We start from the raw sequence: 17,850 nt of genomic DNA, 5'->3' as shown, positions 1-17,850 counted from the left end.
ATCAAATCTGATCACAATAGTAAATGTAGTGCACTCATATATGGCGCTTTATGTTCATCATATGTTTATTATATCTGACCAAACAAACAAAATTGAGTGAACATAAAATAAATAATGCACACAAAACATTTGGTCTTTTGTAGTGTTTTGTATTATAACACAATAGTATTTAAAATAAACGGCCGAATATGAGATTGGCAATTTGAATTCATGCACATTTTACATTGCTGCTGCTACTCACCTCAAAGCGCTGTATTCGCCTTGACTTGTTTGTGCATAATTCACACTTACTGACATATACATTCATATATTTCAGAGAGGGCGTGTAGAGTCATGTTTTGACGCCCTGTTTGAAAACTGCAGGCATGTCTGAGATCCTTAAAATAAAATAAAAATTCAATTTAACTGAGATTATCCAGCAATTTATAATATGAAGGTTTCATCTGCAGTGAGGAAATCTGATGGATTAAACAATCTGTTTTTGTTTGCCGAATTTAGCTTGAGGGTATTAGACGTCGACTTGTGATTTAAAGACCAATTGGACCAACCTTCATTTATTGCCTGAGAGAAAACTGACATGCTTGAAATGACGTAAATCAGGGCAGGAATGAACAGAGTGGAGGAAAACGAGGTTAAACAGTCCATCATTGTTTCATGGCTTTCACTTAAACACACACACACGCACGTATACATAGAGCACTGTTGGTTCTGCAATCTTGCCAAACAAAAAAACGCTTAACCCTTAGGCTAGAGCTATTTTTTTTGTGCCTCCTTCCAATCACTTACTATTATTAAAATGTCATTGCAAAGTGGTGATTCGTATTTGCTGCTAAAACTGCAACTTTTCTTTGCAAATCCTAGCACATTTTGTCGAACAGTTCAGCTAAAAAGTTAGGGTTAGGTTAACCAAACCACGTCTAAAAAAAAGAATAAGCCCCCAAAGTGAGCTCACCCAAAAAAACACCCCCACAACAACAATTAAAGGTTTTACAGTGCAGTAGTTTGAAACTGTAACTGATGATTTGTATTTCCATGATTTGGGGATTTAAAAAAAAAAAACAAGAATCAATTGAAGGTTGAAACAAATGGTGTTAAACTTTTACTTTTGCGTGGTGTTTAACTCATTCTAAAGGAACCATTTAAGTGCAATTTTCCACTAACGATGCTTTGATACAGTCACCATCACACAGGAGACGGGGGACTCCCCCACCAGCACTTGAGAGAGTTGTCACTCATGCAGAAGCGTTAATTGCAAGGCGCTGGTGCAGGCTGGAGGGGAAGGGGCAACACCTTTGACCCACCTCTCGAACAACCAGCCATGGGGCACATGAAATAACGGAGAGGTTGAGAAAAGCGCTCAGGAAGGGAAGAGAGGTGTTGCAGGTGGAAGTTTTTTGGTAGCGAACACATGAAGGAGCAGATTTTCTGTCACACTGTTGCCATAATGAAACATAAAAAGTTACAGTTGATTTAAGACCAGTGACATCGTTAAATCATTGGTTATTATTCATTATGCTATAACTAATTGTGCTGGACTAGAAATGTTCAACTTGGCATTGCAAATCATACAGTTTGGACGCTGACCCCACTTTAAAACAACCATCACTGTTTTATTAAGATGGAACCCATAGGCAGCAGTTACAATAAATACAGCAGAGGCCCCAGAATTGAACCCTGTGCAACACCATGCGTTATGTTTTACATCTGAATTCATATCGCCTTGCATTACATTTTCTTTTTTTTTGCTCTAAATAGTTAGTATGAAGGGATTACAAAACATTAACGGCCTCTGCCCAGCCCACACCAAGATGTGGCTATATGCTCGTCGGTACCTTGTTACTTCCCATCTCTTTTGTCCTTTCCGTCATCACCAGAACATTTACACCATAGAACCTACTTCACATTACATACTAGTACAGTACCAATGACATTTTACACTTTTGGTTTGAACCTAATATTCATCTACTACAAGAATGATTCCACTATATTTCTCACTGTACGTTTGTCCAGGAAGAGACTTCCATTAGATTAGATCATGTTTTACTAGTATTATCGACAGTCATGATTGGACATAATTAAATTGACATCATTCACGCATGAGCGTCAAAATCAATAACCACGATTCATTGCTGCCATTCCAGTTGATTAGCAGACATTCAGTTAGCCTCAGTTAGATGTAGTTTGCAGCTAGCCAAAGGTTAGCCTAGCATGCCTCACCTCTTTACCCTCTGAAATTTTAATATTGAACAGCAAACATGTTTATAATTATTATTAGTAGTAGTTTTAATTGTTTTAAACATTATTAGTTTATTGGTTTTAACTGTTTTAGTTTCAAATTGTATGTACACCACGTTTCCACGAGGTTTTGTGTGTGTGTGTGTGTGTTTTAAGTGCTCTATAAATAAAGGTGAGCTAAGCGTTGAGCTGACAGAATGTGTTTTCTTTTATATTTGTCTCATTCATCAATGAGTCACAATTGGAGAAATGAGTCACACACACATTTGAGTCATTGTGTGTTAATGGTCATCCGTTAAAAGGATCGCACCGGCACACTATGGGTGTCTTCTTCTTATTCTTATTCTTCTTCCTCTTGCCTTGGATCTGGTCTGAGTGTGCAGATGTACCCTATGAAGTGTCCGTTGCGTGTACATCTTATCACTGCGTTGTTATTGGGAAAAATCTCCAAATATCCTCCTATTTTTGAATAGATATATCGTTTTCTAGAAGCTTCTCACACCAGCTGTTGACTTCTTCACATTGGGCCAAGTAGTACATTTAGTTGCTCATTAAGGACACACCCACACACATAGACACACACATGTTGTTAAAACTTCCCAGAGGCCAAAGTCTGCTCACCAGGAGGGTGTGAAGCATCTGGCTGCTCCGGACACACTGACCTCATTCCTGAGGCCCGGGAACGTCGCCCGTCCTCGGCTAATCCCGACCACCATCATCATCAGCATCATCCTCATCATCAGCCATTTGCCACATCATACACTTCCTGTTTAGACATCATAACACGGGCTGTTAGTCATCTTGGAGATAAGACTATGATATAGCGATGATTCACACTCAAAAGTTTATCATTGTCTGGGAATAACAGTACCTCAGATTTAGGTTTGTTGTTGCTTCTTGTGGGAAATTGAGTGGAACAAGAATAGCACTAAGTAAAACAAAAGGCCGTGCCAAATTGCACACCATGAGCATTTTTTTGGTTCCCAGCACAAGACAGGCGCAAAGTAGTGTTGTGTCGTTCACGTACGTTTTGTTAAAAAAGAACGAATCTTTTCAGTGAACGTGAGTGAACGGATTACTTCCTGAAGTGATTCGTTCTTTTCTCAGTTCATTTGAGCTCAGCCACGCTCATGTCGTCAATCTTCGCAAACGACCAATCAGCAGCCAGCGTCAGACACGGGCGAACGTATTCCCATGCTATTGCCGTTAGCCAACACAGATCAGCGAGTGAACGAGTCAGGGAGTGAGCATTTTGCCATTTCCGGTTCACGAACGTATGAGTGAACGAGTCAGTGAGTGAATGTGTTGCCAATTCTGGTTCAGGAATGATTCAGTGAGTGATTGTACTTTTGTTTTTGATTGAAACACACTCATGACAACAAATATAGCAACATAACATGAAGTGTGTGTTTTAATTTAAAAAAAAAAATCAAATGTGGCCTGCTTGGTAAAGGCGGGACACATTCGGTACAATACTTCGAGCTGGTTGGGCGATGCGGCAACTTGTGTCCAGCTACAAAACTTTTATGTTTGACCAATATTGGTGACGGATGAAAACCTTGCTGTTGTTGTCACTATATTCATACTGTATGTAAATCCGTGCATTGTTGTCATAGGTATAAAAAACAACAACAAGAAACAAGCGAATACCGCATGACGCATTTAAAAAAGGAAATTGTGTGTAATTCTTCCACCAGTGTCGCCATGTTTGGTTTCCTATTACCTCTGCGTTTCTTGCTTTTGTCACATATCCCACCCCCAAACACACTTTATGATTGGTCCGAATCAGCGGAATCTGAATATATGACTGGATAGCCGATAAGCCAAGACTTTTGAAGTCGCGAGGCCGCCATATTGCTCCTCCCAAGAAATGTTTCTTGGCATACGATGCTATACATTTACTGCATCGAAATTGGAGAACATTTGAGACAGTACTTAGTAGAAACAACATGATGTATGATGCTTTAAATTTGTTAAACATAAACAAGAGGATTTCAGACATTTTGCCTTAAATACATGTATAAATTATATACTTAATGAAGTTTACAGGAGGAAACTTCTCTCTTCTGTATGTATACCGTATAGTTTATACAGTAGTCTGCTCGCGAGATGGGAGGAGCAAGATGGCCGCCCTTTGACTTCAATAGCTTGCACGGGCGCGCATGGGCTATCGGCTATCCAGTCATATATATTCAGATCATTAGTGAACTCACAAATGCCGCGAGAATTCAGCTCGCAGGCAATGATAGGAGTTTTCTTTCTTTTGGTAATTTTGTAGACTTTGCGCCTGTAGAACTGGGCGTTTGTTGCGCATTTTGTGATGTATCCTTAAAAACAAAAACCGACTTCTTTTTATTGTGGAAGCTGACATTATAGCTGAAAAGAGGGGCCAACTTCATATTTAGTTTACCGTCCTTCCTGTGGGTGAAACGGCCATGTGTCCCAATACTTTTGCCAGTTTATAATACACTTACATGACCAGCTCCCAATGTTGGCCAGCGGCTCTTCACAGTCTGCTGATCATATTGAAGGAAGCTGGCTTGGACACATGCACGTCTACGTGTTTTTACTTCAGCACAGTTGGCAGAGGAGGGAAGTTTTGAGCAGGCAACCGGCTATCACTGCCGATTCATCACATAGTCCATTTGTCAGGCACTAGATGTGCATTTTTGACTTTTTGCGTCTTCCATGTGTCGATGAAACAAAATTAAGGAAATGTGGACAATATTTCTACATATAGTTCGAAAGCTCATGAGGGGAAGTTGAGTCATATTGTAGACTTCCAAATTAGAATACTTTTCACAATCACAAGTGGAGATTCGGTTCCGTTTTTCAGCAGACTTTCCTGTCATGAGTTTTTATTGTAACCACGGTAACCACTCAATTACAAAGGAAGACATTAAGGCCTTTTATAAATCTTAACTAAGGGCATTTTTTGTCTCAGCTTTTACAATTAAAGTTCAAGATTTTGCAACAAGTGCCACATAGTGTAGTGGTTTACATAGCTAACTTATGTGTAAGAATTGATTCTACTCAATACCCAATTCCCACCCTTGACTGGCAGGTATCCAGTAGTGTGTGAAGTGGTTTATAAAGCTCACATGGAGTAGGAATGATTTATCTTTATTGATCAGTTTGCAATAAGATTGTGATTGATTGGAAAACATGCCAGAGTATAGTATGCATTTTGCACTAAGTAGTGTGAGAAATAGCAATTGGAAATGTTTTTAGATACTCCCAGTGGTTTAGTGGCAGGCTTGGGGAGTAACGGAATACATCTACCGCCGTTACGTAATCAGATTACAATTTTTTTTTTAACTGTATTCCCTTACAGTTACAGGAAAAAAAACGTAATCACATTTATTTATAATGGGGGATTACTTCGAGGGATTACAATTTCTATGATGAGAGAGAGAGAGAGCGCGACAGAGCAAGAGCGAGTGGGACCGTTGCTACATGTCGGGGAGGAGGGGACACACAAACTGACTAGTCGTGTCCTCCACACACGGGCAGTTTGAAAAAGACGGGAGGAGGAAATGGTGACCGGTATTCACTGGAACTTACTCGGGGCGAAAGTTTGAGCTGAGAGTCCAGCGGCATGCTACGCGCTGTAGCTTCTTGCTAACTAGCCCGCTAGCCTACAACCATAATGAGGAGTTACACCTTCCAAACAAATCTTCCTTACACCAATCCACTATTTAAACATCATACACAACATTTACACTGCTAAACTTGTGACTGGGATGAAAGTTCATTTTGCAGTTGATGTCACACATCGTCATCCTCATTGGATGACTATCTATCTATCTATCTATCTATCTATCTATCTATCTATCTATCTATCTATCTATCTATCTATCTATCTATCTATCTATCTATCTATGCTTTCAGTGACAGTTAAAAAAAAAAGAATATGGACATCAATCAATCAATCAATAGCCTTCATGCTTTTTAATTACACAAGGATTTTTGCTATTTTTAGGCTGCCCGGGTCCCTACCACCCCCGCAAATAGCAAGGGCACATTGTATAGACTATATATTGTGGTGATATTTATTTTTATTTTGTCTTCATGAGCATACTCAGTATTGGAGTAATCCAAAAGTAATTTAAAGTAATCAAGTTACATTACTTTAATATTATGGTACTTGGATTACGTTACTCACTACATTTTTTTAGCAGGTAACTTGTAACTGTAACGGAATACATTTTAAAAGTAACCCTCCCAACCCTGTTTAGTGGTTAACTTAGTTGACTTGAATGGGACTGATTTTCACTCAATTCCCCTTTCAGAATTGCCCAGTGGTTGACGGGTAATCAGTCCAGCATGTAGTTAGTTGGGATATAAAATGCCCTTGGTAGTAGTATAAGGGTTTTAATTAACACAGCTGACTGGATAATTTCCTTTCAATGACCTTTCCACAATTACTATTTTGATTTGATTGGCAACCAGACCAGGTTGTCGTCAACCTGTTTGTTGCCCTAAATCAGTTGGGATTGATTCCCGCTCACAATTGAACTACGATTCAGGTCTAAGGTTCAGTGCGGTCTGCTGGCACATACCCCATCTTCCACTATGCCACAAATGCTACTTGGCAAACTTTCCATTTTCCAACTTGGAAATGATTGAAGAATTCCTACTCACACCGTCCTGCGACTGACAACACAAGCATGGTCTTGGGATTGGATCCCAGAGACGATGTTGACACAAGACATAATCCTTTAAAGTGCGGTTTGGGACTGGCGGTCCGTCCGTGCGTCTAAAACAACATCCCCACTTGGCAGCATTTAGCGGACATCTCTTGTTTTTGAGGCAGTGTTAGTGTTGGCAACAGAAGACTTGTACAGTACACAATCGGGGCTGCAAGTGTGGGAATGGCGGAGAAACTTGAGCTCAGTGAGCGAAATAGGAGAACCAAAGGAAGAGCAAAGAGGAAACAAACGCACACTTCGATATACAGTCGATCCGGACAAGTGGCCCCTAAAGGCTGAAGGAAGTTTTTAAGTGCTTGCATTACAAAGACACTCAAGTAGGCCTACTGAGTGCAAATATCAGATTCACGACTACAAAAGCACTATCATGGCTGAAGAGAAAGTCTAATAAACCAAGAATGCACAGAGAACCTGAATGTTCTTTTTATCTAGCTTAAATCAAGGATGCATCGGGCAAATTAACAAGTACTCAGCTGTTGGCTCGCATTCTTAGGAAGAACATTCTCACGTACATTCTTAGGAAGACCATACTTGGCGAGTCCAAGACACCGTATTCTGCGCCACTGTGCCATTCAGCCACACCCACCTCATTAGCCACTCTGCTCATCTGGGTTTCAAAGCAGCAATCAGTCAGTATTTAATAAGGGTGTGCCAAAAAACAATTCTCATTTAGTACGATTCAGAATCGATTTTAAATGTCCCTAAATTGATTTTATTTAAATTATTTTATACTGTCTTCCCTTTGTTTGTGTGTGCCTTTATTGGGAGCGCTGTTCATGTTGTACCCGATTTGGCCACTTAGAGGCAGTGTGGTTCCACGCGGTCCAATACACTGTTAAGTTGTAGCCACATTATAAAGTAGAAGGAAAAAGCCACGATCAAGTTATTCCAATAAAAGTTGTTTTTTTGCAGCTTGGAGACGTTCTTTTGAGTGATAAAAGTGCCGCGAGAAGAGCACTAATTAGCATTAGCGAGTCAGACTGGAGTAGATAATTAAGATTAATTGACCATCTATAAATTGTAGCAAAAATCATTGTCAATCAAATCATTTTGAATCAAAAATCGTTCCTATCCGAAAATCGATTCTGAATCGAATCACACACCCAAAAATCGGAATCGAATCGAATCGTGAGACATTCAAAGACGACCACCCCTAGTATTTAATCAAGCCTCTCCTCCTCACTGATTGCCAGATTGTTCTTTTGCACTCATGCAGGACTGCAGCACTCTCCTTTGGAATCATCTCACATTTTTGACACTTCTTTTTTTTGACTTTGCTGCCTTGTCATTTCCCAGGTAACCATTACAGCTTTCTGTTCCCGACTGCGAGTTGTACCTTGGTCCGTTTGCCTGTCCCCGTGGCTGTTTGGTGTTGTGCTGCAATGACGATGCAGTGTGAGTTTCCCTTGACCGGTTTAAGTAAAGACTTGTCTTGTGTACTGCATTTGAGTTCTACACTTACATGTCACCCATGACACCATCAGAGACTGACACAATTCATACTCACATTTACACCAATACTGAACCCATGCTTGCTACACCAAAGAAAGGAGTGTGTATCACTACACTATCAGTGACTGAAAATAAAATTAAATGTAAAAAGCAATTACATTACTATGAAAACAGTTGCCATGATCCAATATTAAATGCTATTTTTTTTGCTTTTAATACTACAAATTTATGTATAGTTTTTTTTTTAATCCTCTCGTAAATTACAACTTTATGCTTGGATGATTTAAACTTTTTTTCTGGAATTTTTTTTTGGGAATATTTAACCTTTTGGGGAAATAAAAAAAGTTTCTCTGGTAGATTACAACTTTATTCCCCCTGATAGAATTATGACTTTGTTTGTTATAATATAACTGGGAAAATACATTTTCATTGTAATATTAGAACTATATTCTTGTAAAGGTATTTTTTCTTGTTTAATTATGACTTGTAATATGAATGTGTTCTTGTAAATATTGCAACTTCTCAAAATCAAATGTAATTTTCAGTAATATTTTGGTTAGGTTTTTGTATTTTTTCTTGTAAGACTTTTTTTCTCCTCATTAGAACTTTTTTTTCTAGTAAATTAAAAGAAAAGTAATACAACTTGTCGTAAAATGACTTTTTGCTTGACGTTATTGTAAAATTAGGATATGTTTCCCCTGCAGTATATTACATTGCATTTAAATCACTTTTTTTTTTCATTAATGTTATGACTTTATACTCCAAAAAAATCTGGAAATTTTTGGTGAAATTATGTCTATATTCTTGGAATTAAACTTTTTGTCTCATGTCTTAATGTTGTGAATTTATTCTATATCATTCATTTTTCCTATATTACAATAAAATTCTCATATTTATATATATATATATATATTATGTTTATGTGTATTATTTTTCTAGTAAATTGGAATGGAACTTTATACCCATCAAATGACAAATTTTAATTGGAAATCTGTTCTTGTAGCACTTACAAATGATGGGAATTCATCAGTGGTATATTGCAACTTTTGTCCTTGTAAAATTATTACTATTCTAAATTTTGAGCGTTGTACTTTAAAAATGTTGTAAAGTATTGACTTTTCCTCAGATAGAGTCTTTTTAAAAAAAATACACGTTCTTTCTTTTGTACTGTACATGTTCTTGTAATATTTAAACATTGCACAACATTATTCATGCAATTCTCTGACTTTATTCTCACCAATATTATTTTGTATTTACAGTAAGGCCCAAGTACCCTGAGACCTGGTGCTAGTCCAAACTATGAATTAATTCAAAGGTGTATGATAATACTTTTGTCAATTCAGTACCAAAGGAGAATAGATTATGTCATAGGACACACAAGTGGTCGTAGATGAAATGGAATAGACATTTATTGGTCCCAAGTGTGTCTGCACCTGCTTCGCCACAAGTCTGCAGCCTAATATAGAAGACTGCATGCCCCATTTTCCCTGCCCTTTGAACCCCAACTAAGGGGTGATTACATCCGACATAAAATGCCGCACCGGCTCACTGCCGTGTCCCCCTGCCTCTGCAAATAGATCCTGTTGCCACCCGAGTTACATAAGTGCCTCTGTTGTTGAGGGGTTGATTCCGGTATATTTATTTGTGTATGCTATGTGTATGTGTAAGCGTCTCACCTGTCACTATGGTGTTGCGTGCATTGTGTTACTCTGGGCCAAACATTCAAGTGATGTAATGGAAGGCAGGACACGCACAGCAAGTGACAAGTCACCAGCCACTTTATTAGGTACAACTGGACAGTCACAGATTAGGTCCACTACAAGAGCCATGTCAACAATTCTGTCGTTTACACTGATAATAATGTTTTGTTAGAGACTTCATTTTACTGTGGTGTTGTGGTTTTCTAGTACAGAAACCTAGTTCTAATATTTTGCTTACCTGTTTAGCTAAATAAGAGTCATCAATTGCTAAACATGGTGAGATGCTAGGAAAGTTAGCATACAGCATGTTATAGCATATTGTTGCTTGTCCTGTGAAATACACTTATGTCCATTTAAAAAAATGTTTTGGGGGATGTCTGCATTCAGTTTCATCCCATAAACATAAAAATGTAAATAATAATAAATGACAAAATGGACATAAGTTAATGCTACAATATCGGTGGAAGCAAAAAAAAAAGTTAAACAAAAACTAAAAATAAAGACAGGAAACAAGCTAAAATAATCATACTTTAATATAATCTCTGGCAAGTATTCACTGTATTAAATACATGTTGCTTTCCAGTTTTTTTAAAACTTTCTTTTAACCAACTTAATCAGACCATTTAATATTAATTATTTACATGCTGTACAAAAATATATTTCACAAAAAAGGAGCAATACATTTACAATATGAAGCTTTATAAAATTACAAATATATTCCTTTTACCAAAAAAAAAAAAAAAAAAACCCTGCCCTGTTTGTTTTTCATGAGGGAGTAAACTAAAATATGACAATAATAATAATAATAATAATAATAATAATAATAATCATCCAGTGTGGAGAAAATGTCCAGTCCCCTCAGCTTCTAAACGTTCATAATCACATGACCGGCAAGTGTTCCAACTGCAATGCTAATTCAGATGAGTCCTTTGGGTGTCGCTCGCCAGGTGACATGGAGCTAGCCGAGCGCCGACTAGACTGCAAGACAACCTGGAACCATCCAGCAGCTGTATCCTGCTGGAGGGTGGTTCAGTCATGGGGGCAGGTGCAGCTTGGTGGCGGGTTTGTTGTGGTGGGTGTCCAGACTCCTTCTCTCTTTCATGGCTATGTTCCAAAATGGCCGCCAGCTGGCCACATCACATGCCTGAGAGCAGACAGGAAAAAGACAGACCTGACTAGACTCTGGTTTGTCTAAAAGTGTCATTTTACTGGCAAGGGCCTCGTAAACACCCGTGGCCCCAGTAAACATGCCATCCACCCGGACTAACGGGGGCCTGGCTGCCTGCCTTTAGCGCCCCTGCCAAGTCCAGCACGAGCTGTGAAAGAGCAATGCTGAGCAAGGCAAACACAGACAACTCCTTCTTGTCGCCTCCTTAGCTTGTAGGGCGCACATTCCAAATGCACTAATGCAAGTTGTGACACTCACAAGCCTGCGGTAAAATGGTAGAAAGGCGCTACGGCTACACCTTCCTAGCTAGCATGTCATGCCACACTTCATGCAAGGGTGTGCACTTCTCCCACAATGAAATGCTATCCCGGTTTGACGGATGCATTACTGTTTATTGATCGTGTGTACATTTTGGCCTTATCGTCATTCTGCCTTTCAGCTTTCAGAACCCAACTAGATTCTCCTGCTTGATGTCCAACACAGGATGTGTGACACCACTGCAAATTAGCATTGCTAATATTCGAGCATGACAACAAAGTAGCCACACAGTGGATGTGACAGCTGGACGGCGTTGGTGCTTACTCTCTATAGTCTTGTCCAGGTCAGCAATGAAGTCCTCCAATTCTTTGGTGTCACCCAGTTTGGCTGCAAGGAAAACACACAGACAGTTAGCATTAGGTCGTTTTTAAAAATCACAAATTGCGTATTCCAAAAAACTGGGAAAACGGAAGTTAGATACTTTGTTTTTATGTGACAAGAACGCTCTGGTCAGAAATCGTGAGCACGCTTCAAGTGGTAACATATCGTAGCCCCACTCCGGTAAATGCTAAATGTGCAGCTTTTCCTATAGAGCTTTTATCTACAGCATACGGTGCCCAAAGCGCTTTACAAAGCCTCACATTCACACATCTGTGGTTGGCTGCTGCACCAGGGGTGGGGATCAAAACCACAACCTCACGGATGGGAGACGACCACTCTACCACTGAGCCATGCCGCCCCACTGCTTGTATTGTACTCTGTTACTCTCTACTTTTTAATTGTTGTTTTTTTTGCCTGCGTAAGTTTTCCCCTTGTACTTTGGTTTCCTCCCCATTTCAAAAAACATGGTAGGTTAATGGAACACTGAATTGTCCCTAGGTGTGATTGTTTGTGAGTGTGAATGAGGATCGGCTTGGTCCCAAGACAGAGAGAACGATTTGGTTTCTTTCACATGTCATGGATGGACAGAGTATTGACAATAAAAAGATCCTTGCATCCTTGAATTCCCAAATTCCCAGGTGGCTTGAATGCAATGTGGAAGTATGAAGAGAGCACTCACGTTTTGGCGACATCAGTGACGGTGAGGGCGAGTGGAGCCTCTCATCGCTCAGGCTAAAGCTGTTTCGGTTGAGCGAGTCTGCGCCTAGGTGAGAAACACACACAGTCCTGGTTAGATGGCACAAACCTGTAAATCAACTTTCAACAAAATTGAAGCAAGAGATACAATTTTTGGATGTCAGGTACCTTTCAAATAAATAAATATGCTCCAAATAAATGTGACCCGTCTTAGGCGCACACACACAAAAAAACTCATAAAAATGTATCCAGCATATCACTTTTTAAAACTACCCCTGTGAGGTATCTTTAATGGCCTGGCGTCATGCGTCAAGTATTCCTCTCTGGTACCATCAGAATGCTTAAAGCGGACACTTTGATGCTAACGGATCACGTGTCACCACAAATCACATTAAGGGACATCGGGCAGAACTTAAAGCCACCCAGGCTCAGAGACGCTCACTCGTTTGTTGCCCTCAAGTAAATGTCCGCTGGCACTTTCTTATTTACATTATGAGAATGGCAATGAAAATGGACATTTAAAAAGGAAGTCAACTCAAATAGTTTCCTTATGTTCAATGCAACCCCACTAGTCAAAACATGGCATTCTGATTAATATTACGTCTGTAGGATATGAATTGAGTGGCAAAGTCCTTTTGTTTTTATCTATCTCAGGGGACAGCCTTTTTGCCACTTGCTGTTGACGGAAAGTGACATCACAGTGCCTAAGCCTTCAGGTAACAGGTTACAACCAATCACAGCTCACCTGTATTCTGGATTTGGTCATGTGACGTTTGCAAACTGAGCCCTTAGGCACTGTGATGTCATTATCAGTCGACAGCAAGTGGCAAAATGGCCTTCTTCTACGTTCTTCTTCTTCATCTTCCAAGAAGAAGAAGAAGTATTCTGGTTAAGGTAAGCCGTTTTAAACTAAAAAGAAAAACTTTAACGTAGTTATTGAACGAATGTTTTGTCATCATTGTATACTGCAGCAGGCAGGCCACACAAACACATTTCTCTTTTAAGAGTACTGTAACTCAACACAAAATCAACTTTTGTTTTGCTGATAAACTGTATAAACTGGTGTCTACATGCACTGGTCATTATTTTGACATTTTAGTGCATATTTGTTTAAAGCTTGAATTTGGTGTAAAAACCGTGTTTGGTGCCATCTTGGTTAAACACTGAGATAAACACAGTTTGGCTGTTTGTGCTCTCATTACACGAGAAGTTATAAACTACGTCACTTGTGCCGCATGACATAGTCGCCCCACGCCTCCTTTAAACGCCTTCTGCTGTCAATCACGGCCGGACAACGCCCAACCCTCTCCCCATTCGCAACCCAGCGATCCTCCAGGCAACACCCCCTTTGAGCGCCGATTTCAAATCTTAGTGATGGGTGGAGCAAGAGTCTGACTTCCTGTTGCGTTGCCCTTTAAAAAACATTTTTTGAATATGTTTTTTTTTAAATTCATTCAATCATGTTGTATGTTCATGCCAGTGTCAATAACTCACTCACAATTATATTTCTACATTGAAAACATTAACTAGAATACAATTTAAAATGGAAGGAATTAAATCAAATTCATGTTGTGTAACATACAGTTCCATCCATCCTTCCATTTTCAATACTATTTATAACTGGAGGCCATGGCATTGAAGCTGACTTTGGGCAAGAAGCAGGATACTCCAAGTGCTGCTTGACACCCAATCACAGGGCACATATAAACAAGCAACTGTTCAAAACCCACACAAGCATTGGGGAGAACATGCAAACTCCACATAGGAAGGCCGGAGCCCACATTCGAACGCCACAACCTCCAAAGTGTGAGCCCGATGTGCTAAGTAACCAATTGTTTACTGCACCGCCCTTGAGATAATACTGTATCAAAATACTGCACATACATGATAATCAAATAAAATGATGAAGACAAGTGGTACAGAAACAGATGGATGTCTATCAAAGTGTATGTAAAAGTAAAGGTTATATATAAAAACTTTTTTTTATTTTTTATTTATTCATGTGTATAAATAGTACATCAAATGAATTTTGAGCCTTTGGAACGGGAGAGAGCAGAGCATTACTAATATTTCCCATGCTGTCTTACTCAAGATGATTGTTTGATATTGATGCATGCATGTATGCCCTACACAAGAATGACTGCTGGCAAATGCAACTAGATTGTTATTATTAGCTAATTTAGCAATTATTTTATTGTTATGTTGTTTTGCTGATGCAGAACATGTCATTTCAGTCAGATTATTCTAACAGATGTGCATTGTCCAATGCAAAAGGCCAAGTTATCAAAACGGGTGTTATAGTTTAAATTTGGATTTCTTTATTTTTACTCTTATCACACTCTTTACTTTGGCAGGCCTATTTAGTCGAAACAGAAGACTTTCACTATTTTTTTTTGACAAGTAGTTCCAGACTGAAAGTACAGCACGTTTTGCCTCCACCTTTTTTTCAACTCACTCTCTGTATCGCTGATGCCGCTGTCGCTGACGCTGGCGCTGCTCCGCCGCTTGGCGGTGCGCAGGTGCTCATCGTAACGAAAGTGACGCTTCTCTATCGGGGACGTGAAGTCCTCGATCACGGCGTCGAACTCACACAGCACGTCGTCCAGGTCGTCCACGTCAACCACCAGCTTGGCTACACGTGGAGGGGGTGAAAGGTTAGAGTATTGCGTGCGCAAAGTGGCCAAGGATTGTGCGGAATTGTAGCAATTTACCATGGCGCGAAAGTTTGGGAGACTTCATGGTTCCCCTGGAATATCCAGTACCGTGTGTAGGGGTGTGTGTTACGTGCGTCCGTTTCAGTCCCACGCAGTCCTGCTGTGCTCTTGTCTTCCGAAGGTCTTGCACTGGTCGCACCAAAGCGCGCGCTCCAGCTTTTGAAGGGTCTTGCAGGAGATGGGCGGAGTCAATCACACGGCTGAAGTTACACTTCCCTGACGTCTTCCACATAAAAAAAAAGTGTTAGTAAACAAGTTGTGTGTCACATGGAGTGATGCAGCCGTGTTTATTTATATCCATCAACTTGTTGCTGTGCAGATTTTCAAGGTTGACTGCAGCCATTAAGTACTACTTAGAATTGAGTAACTATACCGTGGTGTCACGAATAAATTGTAGACAGCTGTAAAGATTAACATTTAAGATTAACAGCTGTTAACTTTGCTAGTAGGCTACTGTGCACAATTTCTGAACCGCCTCAGATTTTTTTTTTATGGCCCACTATAGCAAATAAAGTGTGTCTGTTTCTTTCTTTCTTTTTTGTTTGTTTGCTAAATGTTTGTGTTCTCTTTGTTTTTGCAGAAAATGCCTATCCAAAACTTAATTCCCACACAAAATCCCTTACAAATTGAACATTAGTGATATGCAATGGACCACCGTTATTTGCGGGAGATGGAGACGGGGCCATAATTGCAAAAATCCGCATTTAATTGATGCATTGAAATGAAATGCATTGGGAGAAAAATCTTGATCTATTTAAAAAAAAAATAAACACCCCAAAAATAAATGAATAAAGACATACATAAATAAATATCAATATTTGGGACTTTCACAAAAAACGAGAAAATTGTGGTAAAACCACCCCCCAAAAAAAGGAAATAAATTGAAACAATATTAAAATACAGTACATATATACTAGTGTACAGTATGCCATATATACTTTAGGGGAGTGCATCTCTTCAATAAAAGATTATTCGATACGTACGTACCTCGATTGAAGGATATATATATATATATATATATATATATATATATATATATATATATATATATATATATACAGTGAGGAAAATAAGTATTTCACCCCCTGGTGATTTTGTGAGTTTGACCCTTTACAAAGAAAGGAACGGTCTATAATTTTCATGGTAGGTTCATCTTAACAGTGAGAGACAGAATATTAAAAAAAATCCCAGGAAATCACATTATATTAATTTTAAACATTTATTTGTCTTTTATTGAGGAAAATAAGTATTTCACCCCCTACCAACCAGCAAGAATTCTGGCTCCCACAGACCCAGGGACAAGATTATAGACCTGCACAAGGCTGGAATGGGCTACAAGACCATTAGCAAGCAGCTGGGTGAAAAGGAGTCAACTGTTGGTGCGATAGTTAGAAAATGGAAGACACACCAATTGACCATCAATCTCCCTCGGTCTGGTGCTCCACGCAAGATCTCACCTCGTGGAGTGAACCGGATCATGAGAAAGGTGAGGAAACAACCCAGAACTACACGGCAGGAGCTTGTTGATGATATCAAGGCAGCTGGGACCACAGTCACCAAGATGACCATTGGTAACACACTACGCCGTAATGGATTGAAATCCTGTAGTGCCCGCAAGGTCCCCCTGCTCAAGAAGGCACATGTACAGGCCCGTCTGAAGTTTGCCAATGAGCACCTGGATGATTCAGAGGAGGCTTGGGAGAAAGTGCTGTGGTCAGATGAGACTAAAATCGAGCTCTTTGGCATCAACTCGACTCGCCGTGTTTGGAGGGCGAAAAAAGCTGACTTTGACCCCAAGAACACCATCCCCACCGTCAAGCATGGTGGTGGAAACATTATGTTTTGGGGCTGTTTCTCTGCTAAGGGTACAGGACGACTTCACCGGATCGAGGGGAGGATGAATGGGGCCATGTACCGGGAAATCTTGGGTGAGAACCTCCTTCCCTCAGCCAGGATATTGAAAATGGGTCGTGGATGGGTGTTTCAGCATGACAATGACCCAAAACATACAGCAAAGGCAACAAAGGAGTGGCTCAAGAAGAAGCACATTAAGGTTATGGAGTGGCCTAGTCAGTCTCCAGACCTTAATCCTATAGAGAACTTGTGGAGGGAGCTGAAGCTTCGAGTTGCCAAGCAACAGCCTCGAAATCTTCAGGATTTGGAGAGGATCTGCAAAGAGGAGTGGGCCACAATCCCTCCTGGGATCTGCGCAAACTTGGTGACCAACTACAAGAAACGTCTGACCGCTGTGCTTGCCAACAAGGGTTTCTCCACCAAGTACTGAGTCATGTTTTGCTAGGGGGTGAAATACTTATTTTCCTCAATAAAAGACAAATAAATGTTTAAAATTAATATAATGTGATTTCCTGGGATTTTTTTTAATATTCTGTCTCTCACTGTTAAGATGAACCTACCATGAAAATTATAGACCGTTCCTTTCTTTGTAAAGGGTCAAACTCACAAAATCACCAGGGGGTGAAATACTTATTTTCCTCACTGTATATATATATATATATATATTGTGCATTAAGCCT

The 17,850-nt window shown here is 39.7% G+C and overlaps 1 protein-coding gene across 1 annotated transcript; it reads right to left on the bottom strand.

Annotated features, from left to right (window-relative positions):
• Window positions 1-10,614: 10,614 nt before the first annotated feature.
• On the bottom strand, window positions 10,615-15,463 carry rgcc (regulator of cell cycle). The gene is made up of 5 exons (XM_077581018.1): window positions 15,314-15,463; window positions 15,058-15,234; window positions 12,586-12,669; window positions 11,850-11,912; window positions 10,615-11,243 (listed from the first exon to the last, which is right to left on the bottom strand). The coding sequence occupies exons 1-5, from the start codon at window positions 15,339-15,341 to the stop codon at window positions 11,236-11,238; spliced, it is 360 nt and encodes a 119-aa protein (XP_077437144.1). The 5' UTR covers window positions 15,342-15,463; the 3' UTR covers window positions 10,615-11,235.
• Between the last annotated feature and the right edge of the window lie 2,387 nt (window positions 15,464-17,850).

Source organism: Vanacampus margaritifer, chromosome 11 (assembly GCF_051991255.1).
Source record: "Vanacampus margaritifer isolate UIUO_Vmar chromosome 11, RoL_Vmar_1.0, whole genome shotgun sequence".
In the NCBI taxonomy this organism is placed as follows: Eukaryota; Metazoa; Chordata; class Actinopteri; order Syngnathiformes; family Syngnathidae; genus Vanacampus; species Vanacampus margaritifer.
Note: the sequence above shows the minus strand (reverse complement) of the source record. Positions and strands in the feature narration are given on the sequence as shown.